Below are 18,050 nucleotides of genomic sequence, written 5' to 3'. Positions count from 1 at the left end.
GGGTCCGCTCTAACCTCAACAGCTTCTCCCAGGAGAAACCCTGTGCTCGTCCCCCAGCAAGTGAGGGCTACACAAACACGGCATTTCATCTTGCTTCTGCTATCTGTGTCTTTGAATACCGACGAACCATCCCTCCCGTCAAACTGGAGACCCAGCAAGAGGGAGGGACACACCATCAGACTCCAGTCCCACTGCTGACACAGCAGAGGACCCTCCCTCCGGATTCCCTCCCGACACCACTGCCCAAGCCAGGGCGCCACCCGGGGCCCTGTGATGCACCCCAAGGGTCCCGGCACCATTCAGCACCAATAGGGGGCGCCAGGCAAGAGGCTGTGCTCTGCTCCCCCACACTGCAGAATGGAGGAAGCCAGAGGGGCTGGCAGAGAGGAGCGTGGCCAGCTCAGAACTCACCTCAAGGATAAGGTCCCCTGGCACAAGGCCCTCAGGGCCCTTGGCAGGACTGTCGTCCTCCACCTCTGCCACGAACACCCCGTGCAGGTTCCCTCCACATAAATGGACCCCAAGCTCCAGCTGGGACTTTTTGATGAAGACAACTCGCGGCTCCGGGGTCTTCTTGTTGGCATCTCCCACCATCCTTTGGGGAAGGAAAAGAAAGTCCCTCAGTCACACACAGGGGGAGCAGAGTGTGCAAGACTATGCAGTGGCTAATGCCCCAACAGCTGGCCGCTTACTCCATGAGGTCTCCCAGCAGTCCCATCCAGGTTCTGGTTCTAGCGACTTAGTCTACAGGCTGGAAGCCGAGGTTTGTAGAGGTGAAAACATGGCCCCAGGTGAGACAGCCCGCTAGGGACTGAATGGAAACCCATGCTGCTTTCTGGCCCAGCTGTCCATCCAGTGCCACAGGCTGCCTCTCTCCCCACCTGGACTATACCTGTTCTCCTAACCTAGTTCTGCTTAAGAAAAGTCAGAGCCAGTCTCAGAGCCCAGGGCACAACAGACAACTTGGCAGTGTGTACGGAGCAGCTTCTCTGGCCCAGGGACTGTGCGACGCCACCCAGAGGGGGCCCCTAGCCATCAAGGAACCCACAGCACAGTGAGGGAGACACTGGAGAGCACAGGGAGGGGAGGAAATGGGACAGCAATGGGCACCTGGGGACAGGACAGCTGTGGCGACCGCAGCCAAGGCCCAATGTGATGGATCCAGGCAGGAAACGCAGAGCGGGCCACGTTCTGAGGGAGGCGGGGACTTGGCCGAGGAAACAGCTTTGTCCAGGACTACAGAACCACGGCTGCATGGCCTGGCCTGTGCAGCCCTCTCCCCATGTTCCCGCCGGCTCCTCTGCATTCCCTGCCTCCTCTTGACCTCTGTCCACGGCCCCCGTGTGCATGGCTAACCCCTGCTCACCCTGAACGTGTTGACTTAACTGGCTCTGCTCCCTGCCACACCCTCGCTCACTGCCCCGGTGTGGCTTGCACAGGCCCTCCCAGCACGTGCTGCACATGCCTCACACTGGCCTGTCCCTCTCTAACCCCGGAGCTCCCTGGAGCCAATCGCGGGTGGTGGCCATGGCCCAGGGCCTGGCTGGGTGGTAACTGTGGTGTTCTGTCTAAAGACAGAGTCAGACAACGAGTGACTGAGAAAAGGAGGAAAGGAAGGGAGGCAGAGCTAAGAACAAGTCAATGAGGGAAAAAAAGAGAAAAAACAAAGTCAGAAAGGGCAGGAGGGCAAGAGAAAAGGAAAGGAATGGCATGCTTCCCACCCCTGATCCTGACGGCCTGTGATATGGTCTGCGGCACCGGGGTACGCCAGCAGGGTGTGCTCAGGCCACGACCACGACCGCCCGCCCCCCACCCCCAGGCCGGGTCGCACCAACAGAAGGCTCACAGCACACGTTTGCTGACCTGGAACTGGGGGTGCTCTGCTTGGCCGGGGGGGTGCCAGGGCCCTCATCCTGCTCCATCAGCGGGTCAATGACAGAGGGGTGCTCCGGGGGGGCGGCACTGCTCCCCTGGAGCGTGCAGTGGGTGCTGGCAGGGTCCAGGTGGGAGCTGGGGACGGAGGGCAGGAGCAGTAAGGAGCAGCACATGGTCCCCAGCCATCCACAGCCACCCCCTCTCCGGCGCGGACCAGAGCTGGGCTGGGAGCAGAGACTGGGTCACAGGGCTCAGAGCCCTGAGAAGAGCAGATGTCTTGGGAGCTGGGACTCAGGTCGTCCACCCTATAGGATCTGCCTGTCCTCAACCTGGGGCTCCTCTCTGCAGGTGTGGGCTGGGGGCCCCCAAATGCCCTGCCCCTTTCCCTCTGTTTGTGCATCCCGTCCCCCCTTCACTGAGCTGTGCAGTACTGCGAGTTAGGGGCAGGCCTACCCCTTCTCTCACATGCCCGGCAACCCACGGCTCAGAAGGAGACACGGACAGGGGGCCAGAATACTGTGTGAGAATCCCGCCCCCAGGGCCTCCACTCCTGACTACCACACACCTGCAGGCAGGCCGCCTGCTGCACAGGGGTGGGGGGCCCAGCCATGTGCTTCCACACCCTACACCTCAGGTATCCTGCTTCACCTCCTCCTCCTCCTCTATGTTTTTTTCAAAATCCGGGGCTGGCCAACTCTCCTCTTACAGCAGCTGAATGGCCAGAACAGACGGTCGGCACCCGGGCTGCACCCTCTCTCCTCCCCACAGCCTGGACGGGCCTTGTGGGAGTCCCAGGCCCTCACCTGGACCGAGAGTGGCTGCTGAGCTGGTGCATGTGTGGGTTGTACTGGGCCAGGATGGTGATAGTGTCACACTGCTGCCCAATGATGAGCCGGGCCTGCTGCTCCGTGGCACTCCTCAGGTTTATGCCATTGAACTAGGAGACACCCGGAGCACGCTCAGTGACGTGGAGGGAGCTGGGCCCCGGGGGAGCACAGCTCTTCCCAGGAAGGGAGGAGAGGACGGAGAGAAGGATACAGCGCTCGCTTACCTCAAGTAACTGATCCCCATACTCCAGGCCAGCCTGGTGAGCGATGCTCCCCCCTGTCACCTTGGAGACGTAGACCCCGCCCTTCTCTCCACTCACGATGGAAATGCCCAGCGGCTCCGAGCCCTTCTGCAGCTTCACGTGACGTGGCTCCTCTGCATAGGGCCTTGGAAGAGAGCCAACAGTTTCGGGGACTCGGACACAATGCAAAGGTCTGGGGCAAATCTGCAGTGAGGCATGCAATCAGCTACGCAGGAAAGGTCAGGGACCACCGGATGCTCCTACGATGATGCAGCTGGATGGGAACGCAATGGCCCCACCTCTGTATGGCAGTGAAACACTTTCCCACAACCTCATGCGACACAAACACGGCACCCCCCGATGGCCACAGAAGCACGCAGTCCCAAAGACACAGAGAATGAGCCATGTGAACTATAAACACTGACACAGGCAGAGAAGAAGTACAAAGAGTTTCCTAACGTGAGCAAAGTTGCTGCAACAAAATGTGCAATGAACAAACCCAGTGGGCTCTCCAGATGCCCCAGGAAAAAAAGAAGGGGCTCCTGGGGTGACAGTCACCCAGGAGCAACCATATGAAGTATCAGTTTTTATATTTACCAGTGTACAGAGTGGTATACAATGACCATGGAAATGAAGCTGCTGCAAACCCAAGCCATTAGAGAGGGAGTGGGGAGGCTGGGAGCAAGGTGGGGACCATGCACTTGCTGGCCCGGGGTGGGGGTGGGGTGGGGAAGCCATCCGCCGTGCCAAGGGCACAAGGGGGCTTGGGCAGGGGCCTCATGGCAGGCCAACCTCAGACTCCTCAGGGAGGAGAACCTGGGCCTGGTGGCCACGGGCAGTCTCAGGAGGGATCTGTGGTGGTGGAGACATCTGGAAGGTGCAAAAAGTTAGAAGAGAGGGATGCTCAGAGAAGGATGACAGACACCTGGGACCTCACGGACAGAACCTGACAGACATGCAGCCAGGTGACACAGAGCCGTCCTGTGAGGACAGTGCTGTGTGCTGCCCTGAGCTCTTCCTCTCAGAACAAAATCACAGCCAAAGGTGAAGGGAGGAGCTGGCCGGAGAGCCATGTCCTTGGGCTCCCCTCCAGAGCATGTGGCTGGGGACAGACTCACGTGCTAATGGAAAGCCAGGCCCCGGAGCCAGCCCTCCCCTGCCAGCCAGAGGCACAGCCGTCTCTCAAGCTCAGCGGGCCTCGGGCTGGGACACGACCACCCAGGGCCCGGTCCTCTGGCAGTCTGAGAACAAAATCGTTCTTGACCTATCCCTTTACCTTGTCCCTTCCCCAATTCGCCCTCACCGCAATGCCCTCCCCTGACCCTGCAGCTCAGACACCTCAGTCCCTGGCCTGAGACTTCCAGACGCCTCACAGGTCACAGTACCAGGCAGTCTGGAGTTGCAGGAGCCCTTACTCAGCAGCCCGCAGCCCCCTCCTCATAGCCCCAACCAGCGTCGGAGGACGGCACAGTGGATGCGCACAGCCCTTGTTCCACTCTGGGGCTCCTCACCCCCCACTGAAGACCCTTTCCTGTCTACCACCTCCAAAATGCATGTCTATCTCAAAGCAGGTACCTGACTCACATAAGAGTCCGACAAAGCTGCTGTGAACGACACGAATCGGGATTTACCAACATGGAGAGATGCAGAGGACACACACTGCAGGAGCAGACAGGTGGGCATAATCCCATCTATATAAATCTGTACAAATATGTGTGGCCACTCACATGTGAAGAGGCTTCTAGGAAGGACCCTACCAAAATGTGAACGACAGCACCTCCAGGTAAGGGGACTTGAGGTAATCCTTACTTTCCAGTCCCCTGAGGGATCAAAATTTCTTATAATATGCACAAACGTTTTCTCAGAATAAAGCTGCGTTATGAACAAGGTTTATAAAGCCATACTTCGCAATATTACAAACCCCTTGAAATGAGGAAGTATTCATGTACAGAAAATGTAAATAATGAAACATTCCTTTAAACTATACACACACACACACACACACACACACATGCTTCACAAAAAGAGAAAAGCAATTGAGATTATGTGTGACTTTTCTTCTTTCTACTTTCCTCTATCTTCCCAGTTTCCTCTAATTAGAAGTTACACAATTACGTACATTAGAATTGGGGGGAAGGAGCTGTTTGCCTCCAGTCGGGTCACACAAGTGAAACTGTTTGCCTCTGACAAGATTCGGACCACGAACACCCTCCTCCCCACAGAGCAGCTCCCAGTTCCCTCCACACTCTAGGAACCTAACTACGGGACACCTGATGGCAGGTGACAGGCCCTCTCTGCTTCTAAGGAGCCCACTTGAGTTGGCGGAAGATCTTGGGGCTCAGTGACCTGAGCTGACCCACCCGACCCTGGACATGGCACAGGTTTGGCTCCCGTGTGCGTCACGGGGGTGAGACGTTTCCACACGAACTGCACCCGCCTCCCATACAGGCCCAGGTGCACTTCTGGGCTCCCGTGAACAGCTTAGTCGCTAGCTGTGAGGGTACTTATTAGGTTGTCTTATAAATTCAGACTTTACAAGTCAGATGGTTTTCTTAAGGCAGAGCCTACCCTGCAGGGTTCCTTCTGTGGCTCACAGAGACGAGGGCCTTCAGCATTTTGGATTTGAGTGGACACGAGTGGTTCTGTTCCTTTTAAGTGATTAAATAAAAGCAAGTTTCAGTTTAACTGGATTGCCCGAAGACTTACCATCTAGATGGGACCTCTTAACCATAAATTCAATCTGGTAAATTCTACTCTGAAAGAACAGAGGTGGGTGAGGGGCACAGAGCTTGTCGGGGGAGGGAGGGACCCCTTAGATGTGGGGTCCAACCATCTGGACTGACGTCAGCCTCAAGTTACCCTGAAATCTCAGCAGATTGGCCAGCATTTCAAAATGAACCAATAAATGGCTAAGCTATACTTTTACGCTTTATATACATTTTTTCCGGTATGTTTTATTTCACACACACAAAAAGCTTGGGTATGAGGGGAACAAGTGATGCAGCTGTGTTCTGGAGCCAAAAAGCAAAGAGTAAGAATGAGCCCTGATTCTAAGGAAGGTAGGCCAGTCACCAACCATGTGACCACAGACAGGTCACTCCCACTTTCTGGCCTCAGTTTCCTTATCTGTAAAAGAGAACCAGTGATGATGATGACGAGGACGAGGAAGATGCATGAAGCTCACGGGGTCACTGTGAGGATTTCATGACTTATTACACGGAAAGTGCTTAATCAGGGTTCAGGGAAGCCGGGAACGGTGGTGCCAGGACATTGTCACGGCCAGGTGGCTCCTAGCGTCATCCGCCGCAGCTCAGCCCCTCCCGTGGACACTCTGTGGAAGGAGCCCACCCTGCTCCTCACCTTGCCATCTATGCGCACCCCACCTCCTGGCACCATGCGCCCGCAGGACTTCCTTGTGAAGGGCTGAGGCAGCACGCCAGAGAATGCTAGGTGACCCGAAGCAGAGAGGTCTCGCCCTGGGATCGACTCAGTTGGCACCCTCCAATGCACCCGCGCTTCTACCAACAAGTCCCCTCCCTCAACCAAGCCCCAGCCCGCTGTGGGGATGCGCCACCCACTGCCGTGCCCATGGGACAGATGCCCGGTCGTGCTCACCTGTCCTTCCTCCGTTCCCCGAGGGCCGCAGGGTTGACGGCAATTCTGGGCAACGTGGAAGCTGAGGTCTGGGACTGGCTACATGAGGACAGGGTGTCGATGTTCAGGGGGGACTGCGGAGGCGTGCTGCATTCTGAATGTGACAGCGAACCTGCCAGGAAAGATGCGAAGGAACTCAGGCTCTGTGACCCACATCTCTGCCCCCAGGGCCCAGACCAAGACGGAGACACGCCCCAGGCACAAGGCTCCATGCTGCAGCCACAGCACATGGCCTTGAATTCAGGGGCTGGGCTCCACACAGCCTTTCTATCTAGCCCCCCGTCACTGGGCCTGAGGCCGGGCTCAGTCAACCTGCACGGACCGGCTGAGGTGAGGAGGTTACACACTATGCCCAGACGCTGCACTGTGAGGCCAGCGAGCCGGCAGGCGAGGACAGCAGTGCGCGTTCTCACCTCTGTCGGAACCCACGATGGAGCGGGGGTATCTTGGCGTTGACGGGATTTTAATGCGTTCCGCCTTGAACTGCAAGTTGCTCGAAGACCCTGTGGTTCCAAGAGGAGACAAAACTTAGGCCTGTGATTAAACCCGCCCTCACTCCCTTGCCACCACGTCAGTAGTTAGGGAAGAAGCAGCGGCCAAGACAAATGCAAAGCAGGCCCAGCCACTAACCCCAAGGGGGCCAGAGCTTGAACCGGCCCCGAAAGGCAGATACTCAGTACACAGTGATCTGAGTGAACTGCGCGGGCCTGGACTGCTCCAGAACGGGCTCACAGCAATCTCTCGCCTAGCCCCAAGTGACAGATGGAACGGTCTGCCAACACGCCACGTGGCCAGAAGCAGCACCACCTGAGTCCTTTTATGAGGGACCTGCTGGTCTCCCACACGCAAACAGCATGACAAACCCCAGAATCTCCAACAGGCTCAGGGACAGGAAGCGAGGCTCATGGCCCCAGCGGGTCCCTGGAACGGCCGCATGGCTACCAGGGAAAGACCCAGAGACTCAGAAGGCCAAAGGACGGGGCTCCCAGTGCAGCGTGGGGCCAACCTCGGCCCCGGGAGCAGAGAAGGGCTGGTGTGGCCAGGCCACCTGGAGGTCTGGCCACAAGGATGCAGGTAGAGAGGGAAACAAGGCTAGTGCCCTGCTGCGGTAAGAAGGTTCTAGTGGCACCATTACCAAGGCGAGCGCTGGAGGGCAGAGAGTTGGACCCGTGGGAGGTTCTCATATCTGAGTAGTCGCTGCCAACCCTGTGGCTCAGGTCTAGGCTCAGGCGTCCCTGGTGCTGCACGCTGCAAGAAAACCAGACAGCTAAGGCGCTCGGAAGGAAGACTGGGACTGGACTGGACACAGCCACTGGGGAGAAACAAGCAGCAGGCCCCAGCCAAGGCCTCCCTGAGCCCACAGAAGCTACCTGTTGCTAGGTGGGAATAGTGGAATGCCATGCTCAGAGGCAGCATCCAACAAGGGCCCTGCCCACAGAGAAAGGTCCTGCTGTGCCCGTAGAGGACTGGCATACAGACCGGCACCAGGACTGGGCTCACGGGGAGCAAGGGCTTCCACTGGGAAAAATAGGCTCTGAACCCTGTCTGGACCCAGAGAAGTGGAGCCTCTCCTCCAGGATGAGCGGGAGAGGCTGGATGGGCATCAAGGACCTTGGACGGGGACCTGCACACTTCATTCAGGACAGCTGCCTAGGACACTGGAAGGCAGAGAGTCAGGCCTGGCGCACCTCAGGCGGGCCTACAATCAGACCCAATGATATCCTTTTCTAGCTGTGTAATGAGACTATGTCTCTTCCCTGCCTAAAGCCTAGAGTGGAAAAAATCCAAACTCTGCATCATGGCCGTGGGCCCTATAAGACCTGTGCCCTATAGCCTATGCTCTCCTCCTGACTCACTGTGCCAGTGCAAGGTTCTTCATTCTGTCCCAGGAGCCCAGCACACTGTTCCAGGGCACTGTTCCCTCCTTCCTGGGGACTCCACCCAGGTCTTGAGCAACTGGCTTCTTCGCCTCCCTATCTCTGTAGCACCCCCCTCCCCACCCCATAGGGCCCGTCCCTCCACCCAGTCTACTCTCCACCCTCTTCCAAGTCAGAGCCTAGCTGGCCGCCCTGCTCTGCAGTCTTCAGGGCAACGCAGCACCACTTGGTACCACTCTGGAACAAGAACAGTCCATGCCATGTAGTAGGTGCTCAATTAAAACTTGCCAAACAACTGAATGAATGAATGAATGAATAGGTGACCTTGAGCCAGTCCGTTCACCTTTTAAGGCTCAGTCTCCTCATCCATAAAACAGAGACAACAGTCCTTAGCTCAGGAGGCTGTTGTGGCCCTTAAATGAAGTTTACAAAGGTCCCAGCACAGCACTGGCATGTGAGCTCTTAAGCACCAGCTACCACCACTCTCTCTCTCTCTTTAAATACCTCTTTGAGCTCCATGCTGTTGAATGAAGAGAGGATCTTCACTCTTCCTGGGGCCCCAGTGCTGCTCTAACCAGCCAGCCCCTCCCAGCTAGGTAGGGACACTTCTCTGCTTATGCGCCACTCGGTGCACCAGTGGCTTTATGTGCCTGTGGCCATGGCCAGCTGGGGAGCAGGGAGGTGTGGGGTGATTTCACATACCTGGGATGCAAACCCTGGGGGCCGACCTCTCTGGGCACAGGCGGAGAGCTGCAAGGACCGACCCTGTGGCTACGCACGGTGTAGACAGGGTTCCTCAGCATGGAGCTCACAGTGGTGCTCGGGGTCATGCTCCGGGGCACAGTGCCTAGAAATGGGCTGGGTGAGAACAATCACCCCAAAGCACCCAGCCAGCCCCAGACCTGTGTAAGCTCTTGGCTTTCTGGCTTTCTCCACCTGTAAGATGGGAGAACTTGCTTTATCACTTTCTATTTTTCAGGCTACTATGGGAAAAAATTTCTTAGCCCTGAAAAGCTAAGGAATGTCCCTGATATAAGACTGGACATCCCAGACAGAGCAGCCATTGCTAGTTCTCTGGACCTCTGGGCTAAAGACACAGTGGCACCATGAAATGACCGCGTCCCCTCTCCCTAGGAGCGGGCAGCTCTGCGAGCCCACCGTGGACCGTCCTCCCCACCCCAATGACTCACCCGCAGATACCCTGCCGGGGTAGAATGGGGGGTTGCTGTGCCGGCTGGAGTGCCCCGGCGAGTACAGGGACCATTCCTGGAGCTCTGGGCAGAGTTCTCCACTGGCCGGGATGCACTTCTGCTCCTGCGGGACCCAAGACAAGAGACAGTGGCTGGAAACAGACATGCACAGGTGTCTGCAGGTCTGTCCTCTAAGCACTAGCTCTTCCACTCGGACACACAACATGATAGCCGGGACAGGTCACTGCTCATTCATGTTGCCTTAAGACACTTGGACAGGAAGCACTTCCTTGGGAACTACTCTGGAAGAAAACCACAGAGAAAGAATCTGTTCTCTGGAGGAGACAAATTGGGTGCAAGAGGTGGAATGCGTGAGAGCATCGGGCACGTGTGTACAGTCGCTCCTGGAAACTCGCACTGCTGGCTCATGGTGCCCGTCTGCAGAGAGTCACATGGGTTTGTCCCCCAGCTCCCAGCAATTTCTCCCATCTGGAAACGACTACAGCGCCCACAACACAAGCCAGCTGCCTCCTGCTACCGGCCAGCAGATTCACAGGTGCTCTTGTGGCTCTCCAGACCCTTCCAGGCAGGTCCAGGTCACGAGTGCAAAAGCTTCTTGATGAAAAAGCAAATCAGACACCACACCCAAGAAAATGCTCCTGTCTTGGCATCACATGCCATTAACACGCACACTCCCCACATCACTTTCTAGCCTCCTATGGAACCCTCCTATGGAGGGTTCCATCCCACTGGCACCCACCGGCCACCCCACTCCCCTTTTCCTTGGGTAGGTGCTTAGAACGAAGGCAAAGGAGCCAGGGCTAAGCAAGAGGCTGGGGACACCAGCTCAGGGCCCCTCCCCACACCCTTGCCCATCCCCACCCGGAGGCTGGGCCCTACCTCCAAGAACTGAGCAGGAATCACTACGGGAGCCAGCTTGGGCCGGAAGCTAGGAGCGGACTTAGGGCGACGGCGCTTCTGCCCCAGCTCGTCCATCTTCTGGGAGGTGAGGTCTCCGTCACAGGACTTCTTGGCGGGTAGGTAGGAGGAGTCCCCATCCCCTTCAGGGTAGTAGCTGGAAGCAATGCGGACCCTGCCCTTGCGAGGGGGCGAAGTGTGCGTGGGTTCCCTGGGGTCCATGTCAGGGGGCAGGGCGCTTGGGGGGCTGGTGGATGGGGAGCTGCCCACCAGAGTGGCCTCGGACTCGGAACTGGTTTCCAGTCTGTGCTGGAACTTGATGGAGTCACTCCTCCTGGGAGGTTTTGGGGGTGTCAGAGGCCCCACCCTCTTGGAGGGTTGGGGGGAGTGAGCAGACCCAGGGCCAGGGAGCAGGTAGTCTATTTTGGAGGGAGTCTGGGGGCGCTTGAAGGTGTTAGGGTCGAAGATAGACTTTCTTTGCTTTGGCTTCTTATAAACAGAGAGCTTCTCGGGCCCTGCTGTGGAGCTGAGCACGGCCTTGGGCCAGGTCCCGCCACTGCTAGAGCCCTCAGGGTCTGCCTTATCCAGGGGGGCCTCTGCAGCCCCGCAGGGGCCCACCTCAGTCTCGAAGGGCAGCAGGGGTCGCCGGCTGCGCACGTCCACCAGCCCATAGCCACGCTCCCCAGAGGTGTCTGAGCGGAAGGAGCTCAGGCTGCGCTCGGAGGCACTGGGACAGGCCTGGGGGGAGACTGGGAAGGGCCCCCCAGGGAACGGCTTGTGCAGGAAGGAGCTGCTGCCTCCCGGGGGACCCAGCTCCCTCCTGTCCTCCAGCCTGTCTGCGTAGAAGATGTCCGTCTGCGTGGAGTTGTTGTGCTGCAGCAAGCTCCGTTTATTCTGAGCCTGGACCTCGGCGCCATGGGCTCGGACGCTCAGCATCTTATCAGAGTCCTTGATGTTCTCAAAGATGTTCTGGCCGCTCCATGAGGAGCTCTGAGGGAACACCTACGTGGGGATTGCAGAGAGTGAGAAAGAGCAGGTAAGACCGCAGAACCAGGCGCTGCCTGCGCGCGCTGTCCCTGCGCGGGGAGTGAGGATCAGCAACGGGCCACACACACCCCAAAGTGTGCCCGAAGAGTCTCTACGATCACCTCTTTACTCAGTTCAGATTCAGGTGTATACTACTGTCCTCAAAATGTCCTTCATGTCTTGTTTTGGTTTTTAAACCAGGATCCGGTCAGGGTTTACACACACCCTGCACTTTGTAAACCAATACCTTTGTTTCAAGGACTCCCAGCGATACAGCATAGCCACTGAGGCATACGGAGCTAAGGCTTTGCTGCCGCACAGCCGATGAGAGCAGAGCCGGCATTGGGTGCAGGTCCTTACCTTCAGGAGGGAGAGGGTCAGGGAGTCCTGGCAGCTACGGAGCAGAGATTCACACTCATTCAGAGACTTGTTGTCCAGGGCAATGCCATTGATCTAGGGCCAAAAAGAGAGCCCATAAGGCCCACCGCCAGGTCAGGGTCTCGCCAGCCCGTCCGGGATGGTGGGCCTGGTTCTCCTAGAAGGGGCCCAAGTCTGTAGTCGGCAAAGGAGAGAAAGCCCCTCCCCAGTAAGGCCTGAGAAATCCAGTGAGGCAGCTTTCGAGGCAGAGAAAACACACAGCCTTAAACCATGCAAGAGGCAGGTGCTTGTCCGACTGGGACCAGAACAGCAAGCACCCCACGGGGAACGACCAGGCTCTGCTGTCGCCTGCTGCGTGAGGCATGACCGCAGCACAGAACTCCTTCACGCACAGAACGGAAGATACACACGGCTGCCCCCCAGGTCGGGAGATGAGAAATGACATCATGGTGTGGAGGGTCTTTGTAGACTGTGAAGTGTCGGGTGAGATGAGATGGTAGCATCCCTGTTCACAAAGATTCTCCTAATCCCATAGGCCTGAACCTCTGTCCAGACCTCCCTCAGATTAAGCTCCAATCTTCTGAACAAGCGTATGCGCCACAGTGAATGATCAGCCCGGGAGGCACCCAGACCACGGAGTGCTGCCCAGCAACACAAAGAACACGCCTGTGGTAGCCCCACCACCTGACGGATCACACGGCTTCGTGCTGGAACAGCCGGTCTCAAAGGTCACATACTGTACAATTCAACTTAGGTAGTATGTTCTCGCAGTGACAAAACTATACAGATGGAGTGCCAAATTAGGTGCCAAGGGTTATGGACGGGAAATGGAGAGCCGGGCTGTGGATGCTCCCATTGAGGGCTAACACGGGAGAGATCTTTGTGCTTGTGGAACAGCTCTGAATCTTAATTTCTTGTTGTTGTTACTTAAAACATGATAATAAAATCACACAGAGCGACACAAGCATGACTCCACTGTCAGCCCCCTGGTTTGGATATTATTTAGTCACATAAATGTAACCAGCCGTCAGGGGAAACTGCATGAAGGGTACACGGCCCCTCTCTGTACTACCATCGCCACTTTATTCATTTTTCAATATGATTTATTCAATGTCATAACCAAATTATTTCTCTATTTTAAAATCAAAAGTTTAAAAGAATAGGCAGGGTGATTATTTTGGGACGATGGATTCATTTGGTTTGTTTTTCCTTTACAACTTTTCCACATCTTAAAATTTTTTCACAATGGCCACATTGCTTTCAAATTCTGGCATCCTCCGCAATCTTTAATACGGCGAAGATGAGAATCAATGAGCTCCTACACCCTTTGCAGGTAGGACCAAAAAGGCCACGATCTCTTTAACCACACAGGGAAAGATCGTATCAGCAGTTAATGCTGATACCCACGGATCCCACAATCCACGCCCCTGGGGAATTCACCCTGCGGCACACTCCTGTGGGTCCCCATGGATGGATGCAGCAGTGGCCTTGCAGCCCTATTTGTAAAAGCAAAGATGTCCTGACTGCCCATCCAGGGAACTAGCGAATGGCTTGAGCTGCCGACACTATGGAATAAGCAACTAGTAAATTACTGACCGGCCCTAGGCAGATCTAACAATGTGAATGCAAATGAACCTGTAGGGGAGGCTGTGGGAAACAAGAAAGGAGGTTAGCAGCTCAGTATATTATGATCCCATCTGGGTGTTAAAAAAGGAAAAGGGAAAAATGAAAGGAGAAGGTGAAGGGAAGGGAAGGGAAGGAAAAAGAAAAGAAGAGAGGAAAGGAAAAGGAGATACAAATGTTTTGAATATTTCAGGGTGGAGGGAAACCAGAATAAACTGTTAATTGCCATTAGGGTAGGAACTGGTAGACAGGGACTGTAGAACCAGAGCAGGAGTCATTGTCATGTGTGCCTTCTATACAACCAGGACTCTGTGTGTGTGTGTGTGTGTGTGTGTGTGTGTGTGTGTGTGTGCTGGTGGAAGTGTGTGACTTCCATTTTAATGAGTCAGTTAGAAATACTAAATTAGGGCACCTGGGTGGCTCAGAGAGTTAAGCCTCTGCCTTTGGCTCAGGTCATGACCTCAGGGTCCCAGGATCGAGCCCCGCATCAGGCTCCCTGCTCAGCCCTTCTCTCTCTCCTCTCTCCACCTGCCTCTCTCTCTCTGCCTACTTGTGATCTCTGTCAAATAAATAAATAAAATCTTAAAAAAAAAAAAAAAAGAGGGGTGCCTGGGTGGCTCAGTGGGTTAAAGCCTCTGCCTTTGGCTCGGGTCATGGTCTCAGGGTCCTGGGATCGAGCCCCGCATTGGGCTCTCTGCTCAGTGGGGAGCCTGCTTCCCCCCGCCCCGCCTGCCTCTCTGCCTACTTATGATCTCTGCCTGTTAAATAAATAAATAAAAATCTTAAAAAAAAATAAGAAATACTAAATTAGGCTCCGTAATCTCACAGCATTTGGGAGGTTTGATCACCAGGGACGCCATTCAGTATCTGCAAAAAGACGGTACACACAGGTGAAGTCCAAGGCAGGGCTGTATACAGTGGCAGAAACTGAAAACAATATGTATGTCCACAAGGGGGCGCGCTTTCAACTACAGATAATCCAACCTCAGAACACCATGAAGTGGATAAAAACACCAAGGGTGAATTTGGAAAGCTATCCATAGTGTGGCATAGCAGGATGATCACACTATTACATCCTAAAAAGCAAACAAAGCCCAGAAAACTTTATCTGTGTATAGAGATTTGTATGAACACCCACAGCCTGGCTGGGAGCTCATCTTGCCACGGGGAGCAGAGATTTTTCTCCAGGGGCAGGATTAAAGGGAAAAGAGGGGACTAATGTCTTATACATTTGTGTACTGCTTGACTACTTTGACACATACGTCTTACTCTGGTGATTAAAAAAGAAATTTAAAAGATAAATGGATATAATGTTTAATAAAAGTTTTTTTTTATCACATACAAAATATAACAATCATTCAATCACATAGATACCTTTTTTTTTTCTTTTTTAAATTTTATTTATTTATTTGACAAACAGAGATCACAAGTAGGCAGAGAGACAGGCAGAGAGAGAGGAAGGGAAGCAGGCTCCTGGCCAAGCAGAGAGCCTGATGCGGGGCTCGATCCCAGGACCCTGGGATCATGACCTGAGCCAAAGGCAGAGGCTTTAACTCACTGAGCCACCCAGGTGCCCCCAGATACCTTCTTTTTTAAAGCTCGTGTAAATAGGGGCACCTGGGTGGCTCAATCGGTTAAGCATCCGACTCTTGGTTTCAGCTCAGGTCGTGAACTCAGGGTCATGAGATCAAGACCACGCTCAGTGGGGAGGCTGCTTGAGATTCTCTCCTTCTGCCTCTCCCCCCACGTGCGCGCTCTCTTGAGCTCTCTCTCAAATAAATAAACTTTAAAAAAAAAACTGATATAAATATACATCCATGTGTAGAATAAAGGCTGTAGAGAAATACATTTCAAATGCTCATTAAGATTATCTGTAAGGTGGTGGGGTGCCTGGGTGGCTCAGGTCATGATCCCAGGGTCCTGGGATCGAGCCCCGCATCGGGCTCTCTGCTCAGCGGGGAGCCTGCTTCCTCCCTCTCTCTTTGCCTGCTTCTCTGCCTACTTGTGGTCTCTGTCTATCAAATAAATAAAATCTTTAAAAAAAAAAAAAAGATTATCTGTAAGGTGGTACTATAAGAGGGAGTCTTAGTTCCTTCCTAAACCACCTCTGTATTTCCTGATTTTGTACTATAAATAGAAGCACATTATCAGAAAAAAAACGTTTGTTCACATTAGAGAACAAGGCAAACATGAACACTCTGGTCATTACTTTGTGTTCAACCTCCCAGATGTCATCTAACTGTCCATGTGGGGCAGACAGCCCCGGCCCTGAGGCTTACCGCCACGATCCTGTCTCCCACAGCGAGGGACCCCTCCTTGGCGGCCGGGCTTCCAGGCACCACAGCGGCAGCATACACACCATTCTCCAGACTGATACCACTGTCTGCAAAACCCACCAAGGGCAGACACAGGCGGTCCCCAGTTAGCCCCAGCCCTGATCGCCTAGCCCTGGTTGTCCCACCTCGTCTTTGTGAGATAAATTATGAAGGGAATGTTGGCAGACTGTGACCTGCCCATCCCAGCACCCAGGCCAGATCGTACCCCCCAGGGGCTCAGTGACGTCTGCTCTGGTCAATCAAATACTCGGGAGACCAGCAATACCCGGGACGCAGGTGGCCCCCTGCCGGGGAAACACATGCTGCGTTCAAGCGGCATCCACGCCCCAGGAACAACACACCCGAAAATGCACACCTCCCCTCTGCACAAGGAAGGGGGGCCCTGCCATCTGGGGCGCCCTGCCCACCTCTGCGGGCCCACTACCTTTCTGTCCACTCAGGTTGATGTACAGTGGTGTGATCACCTTCCCGCCCAGGGACTTCCGCCGCCGCACAACCATGTTGATGGCGCCCTCCCCGTGAAGGAGGGCCTTGAGGGCCTGCTTCTTGTCCTTGTTGATGAGGTCCACGTCATTGATTCTCAGCAGCCAGTCGTTGACCCTGAGGAGGGGCACAGCCAGGTCAGTGCCCTCGCGGGCCTTGGGACCAGTGGGCAGGCCGCACAGCTCCAGTCCGGGAAGACGAGGGTGGGAAGCGGGTGCCCCACCTACACGCTTAGACAGATTTCCTCTTCAGGATGACAAATGGCTACACTCGCAGAGGCTGGAGCCAGACTGCCTGGGGGCGATCCTGGCTCTACCACTTACTAGCTGTGTGACCTCCCTCCTTTGGACTTCAGTGTCCTCATCTGTAAAATGGGGGCAAGAGCAGTAGAGAACCTACCTCATAGGATTTTTAAAATGAATGAGTTGGTTGATTATACAAAGCACGTAACTCAGTATTTAGCAATTCATTATCATTCCTCTTTCATGGAATGGGCATATGATACACACCCTACACTCTTGCACATGCCACACCAGAACACTTTCCTAACTAGAAAAGTGAAGGGCAGCACCTGGGGACTGAGGAATGCTCAGACCCACGGGCGCCAGTGAGTCACAGTCTCCATTAACAACAACGTTAGCAGTGGAGCCTGCCGGCCTGATCCTGCTAGGCCCTCCAACGCCAGGGTGTGCTCATTTACCTCCCACCTGGCTCTCTGGGTCCTTCCCAAGGGGCAGGAGGGGTACCCTTCCCTCCAGAGCCTGGGCCTCCTTAACTCTTACCGTAAGCGGCCATCAGCAATGCTTCCTTTGTCCACTTTAGTGACAAATATCCCACAGTCCCCAGGCAAACAAGGCTCATTCACACCTTCTGCCATATCGAACCCAAGTGCTTTCAAGTCAATATCCTCCTGTCAAAAGAGCAGCAGCCACACACTTTACACAGCAGTGATCAGAGACAGGTCGCTCTTAAACCTCAAGCCACTCGCCCCACTGTGAGCACTGCCCCTCCACACCAGACGGGGCACTCGGTCCCCAGGATGAAGCCCAGGAGCAGCTGCCATTGGCCTCTTCAGCCACTGCAGATACACGTCCCTGCAGAAGGGCTCTGCTCTGCCCTCCTCTTGCCATGCCCCGTGCCAGCATCTGCCACTGGAGAGGCCACGGGGACCAACCTGCCAGAAGCTGGCATGGACAAGTACAGGGAAAAGATGCATGCACCCCAGGAAGAAAAGCCGCAGCCCCAAAACTGACAGCCATGAACCTGGGAACCTCACAAGGGGGCCGTCCTCTCCCGTCCCCCTCCAAAGTGTCCCAGTCGGGAGAGCAGGGGAGAAAAAACATTAAGGCTGCTCACCGTCTCCCTTTCGAACTCCACAACTTCCGTTTCCCACTCCATGGAATCTGTGTCGATGGCCGAGTCGTGGGAGCTGTGGGCCATCAGCTGCCGGAACCGGGCCTCCTTCTCCAACTGGGACTCCATCTGCTCCCTAGGAACAGAGAGAGCCATGGCGATGGTCCCCTGGGAGGCGAAGGTCACCATGAAAGCTAAATGGGGCTTCTTTTGCTCTTGGATTAGATGCCAGTTTCCCAATAAATCTGGAGCAGCATGCCAGGCAGGG

General features: G+C 55.2%; 1 protein-coding gene across 1 annotated transcript in view; it reads right to left on the bottom strand.

The window, feature by feature from the left end:
- DLG5 (discs large MAGUK scaffold protein 5) overlaps positions 1-18,050 on the bottom strand; it is a gene marked incomplete at its 5' end in the record, with an annotated part of 116,143 nt that overhangs the window by 14,468 nt on the left and 83,625 nt on the right. Inside the window, 15 exons of the mRNA XM_080823321.1 lie at positions 412-595; positions 1,864-2,010; positions 2,679-2,812; positions 2,927-3,089; positions 6,560-6,710; positions 7,012-7,101; positions 7,734-7,846; positions 9,178-9,322; positions 9,666-9,789; positions 10,566-11,585; positions 11,970-12,062; positions 15,890-15,993; positions 16,371-16,546; positions 17,212-17,339; positions 17,786-17,918. Coding sequence (XP_080679447.1) covers positions 412-595; positions 1,864-2,010; positions 2,679-2,812; positions 2,927-3,089; positions 6,560-6,710; positions 7,012-7,101; positions 7,734-7,846; positions 9,178-9,322; positions 9,666-9,789; positions 10,566-11,585; positions 11,970-12,062; positions 15,890-15,993; positions 16,371-16,546; positions 17,212-17,339; positions 17,786-17,918 — 2,905 coding nt within the window. The remainder of the gene's footprint in view (positions 1-411; positions 596-1,863; positions 2,011-2,678; positions 2,813-2,926; positions 3,090-6,559; positions 6,711-7,011; positions 7,102-7,733; positions 7,847-9,177; positions 9,323-9,665; positions 9,790-10,565; positions 11,586-11,969; positions 12,063-15,889; positions 15,994-16,370; positions 16,547-17,211; positions 17,340-17,785; positions 17,919-18,050) is intronic.

This window comes from Martes martes (assembly GCF_963455335.1).
Source record: "Martes martes genome assembly, chromosome: 14".
In the NCBI taxonomy this organism is placed as follows: domain Eukaryota; kingdom Metazoa; phylum Chordata; class Mammalia; order Carnivora; family Mustelidae; genus Martes; species Martes martes.
This window is presented reverse-complemented; position numbering and strand designations above follow the sequence as displayed.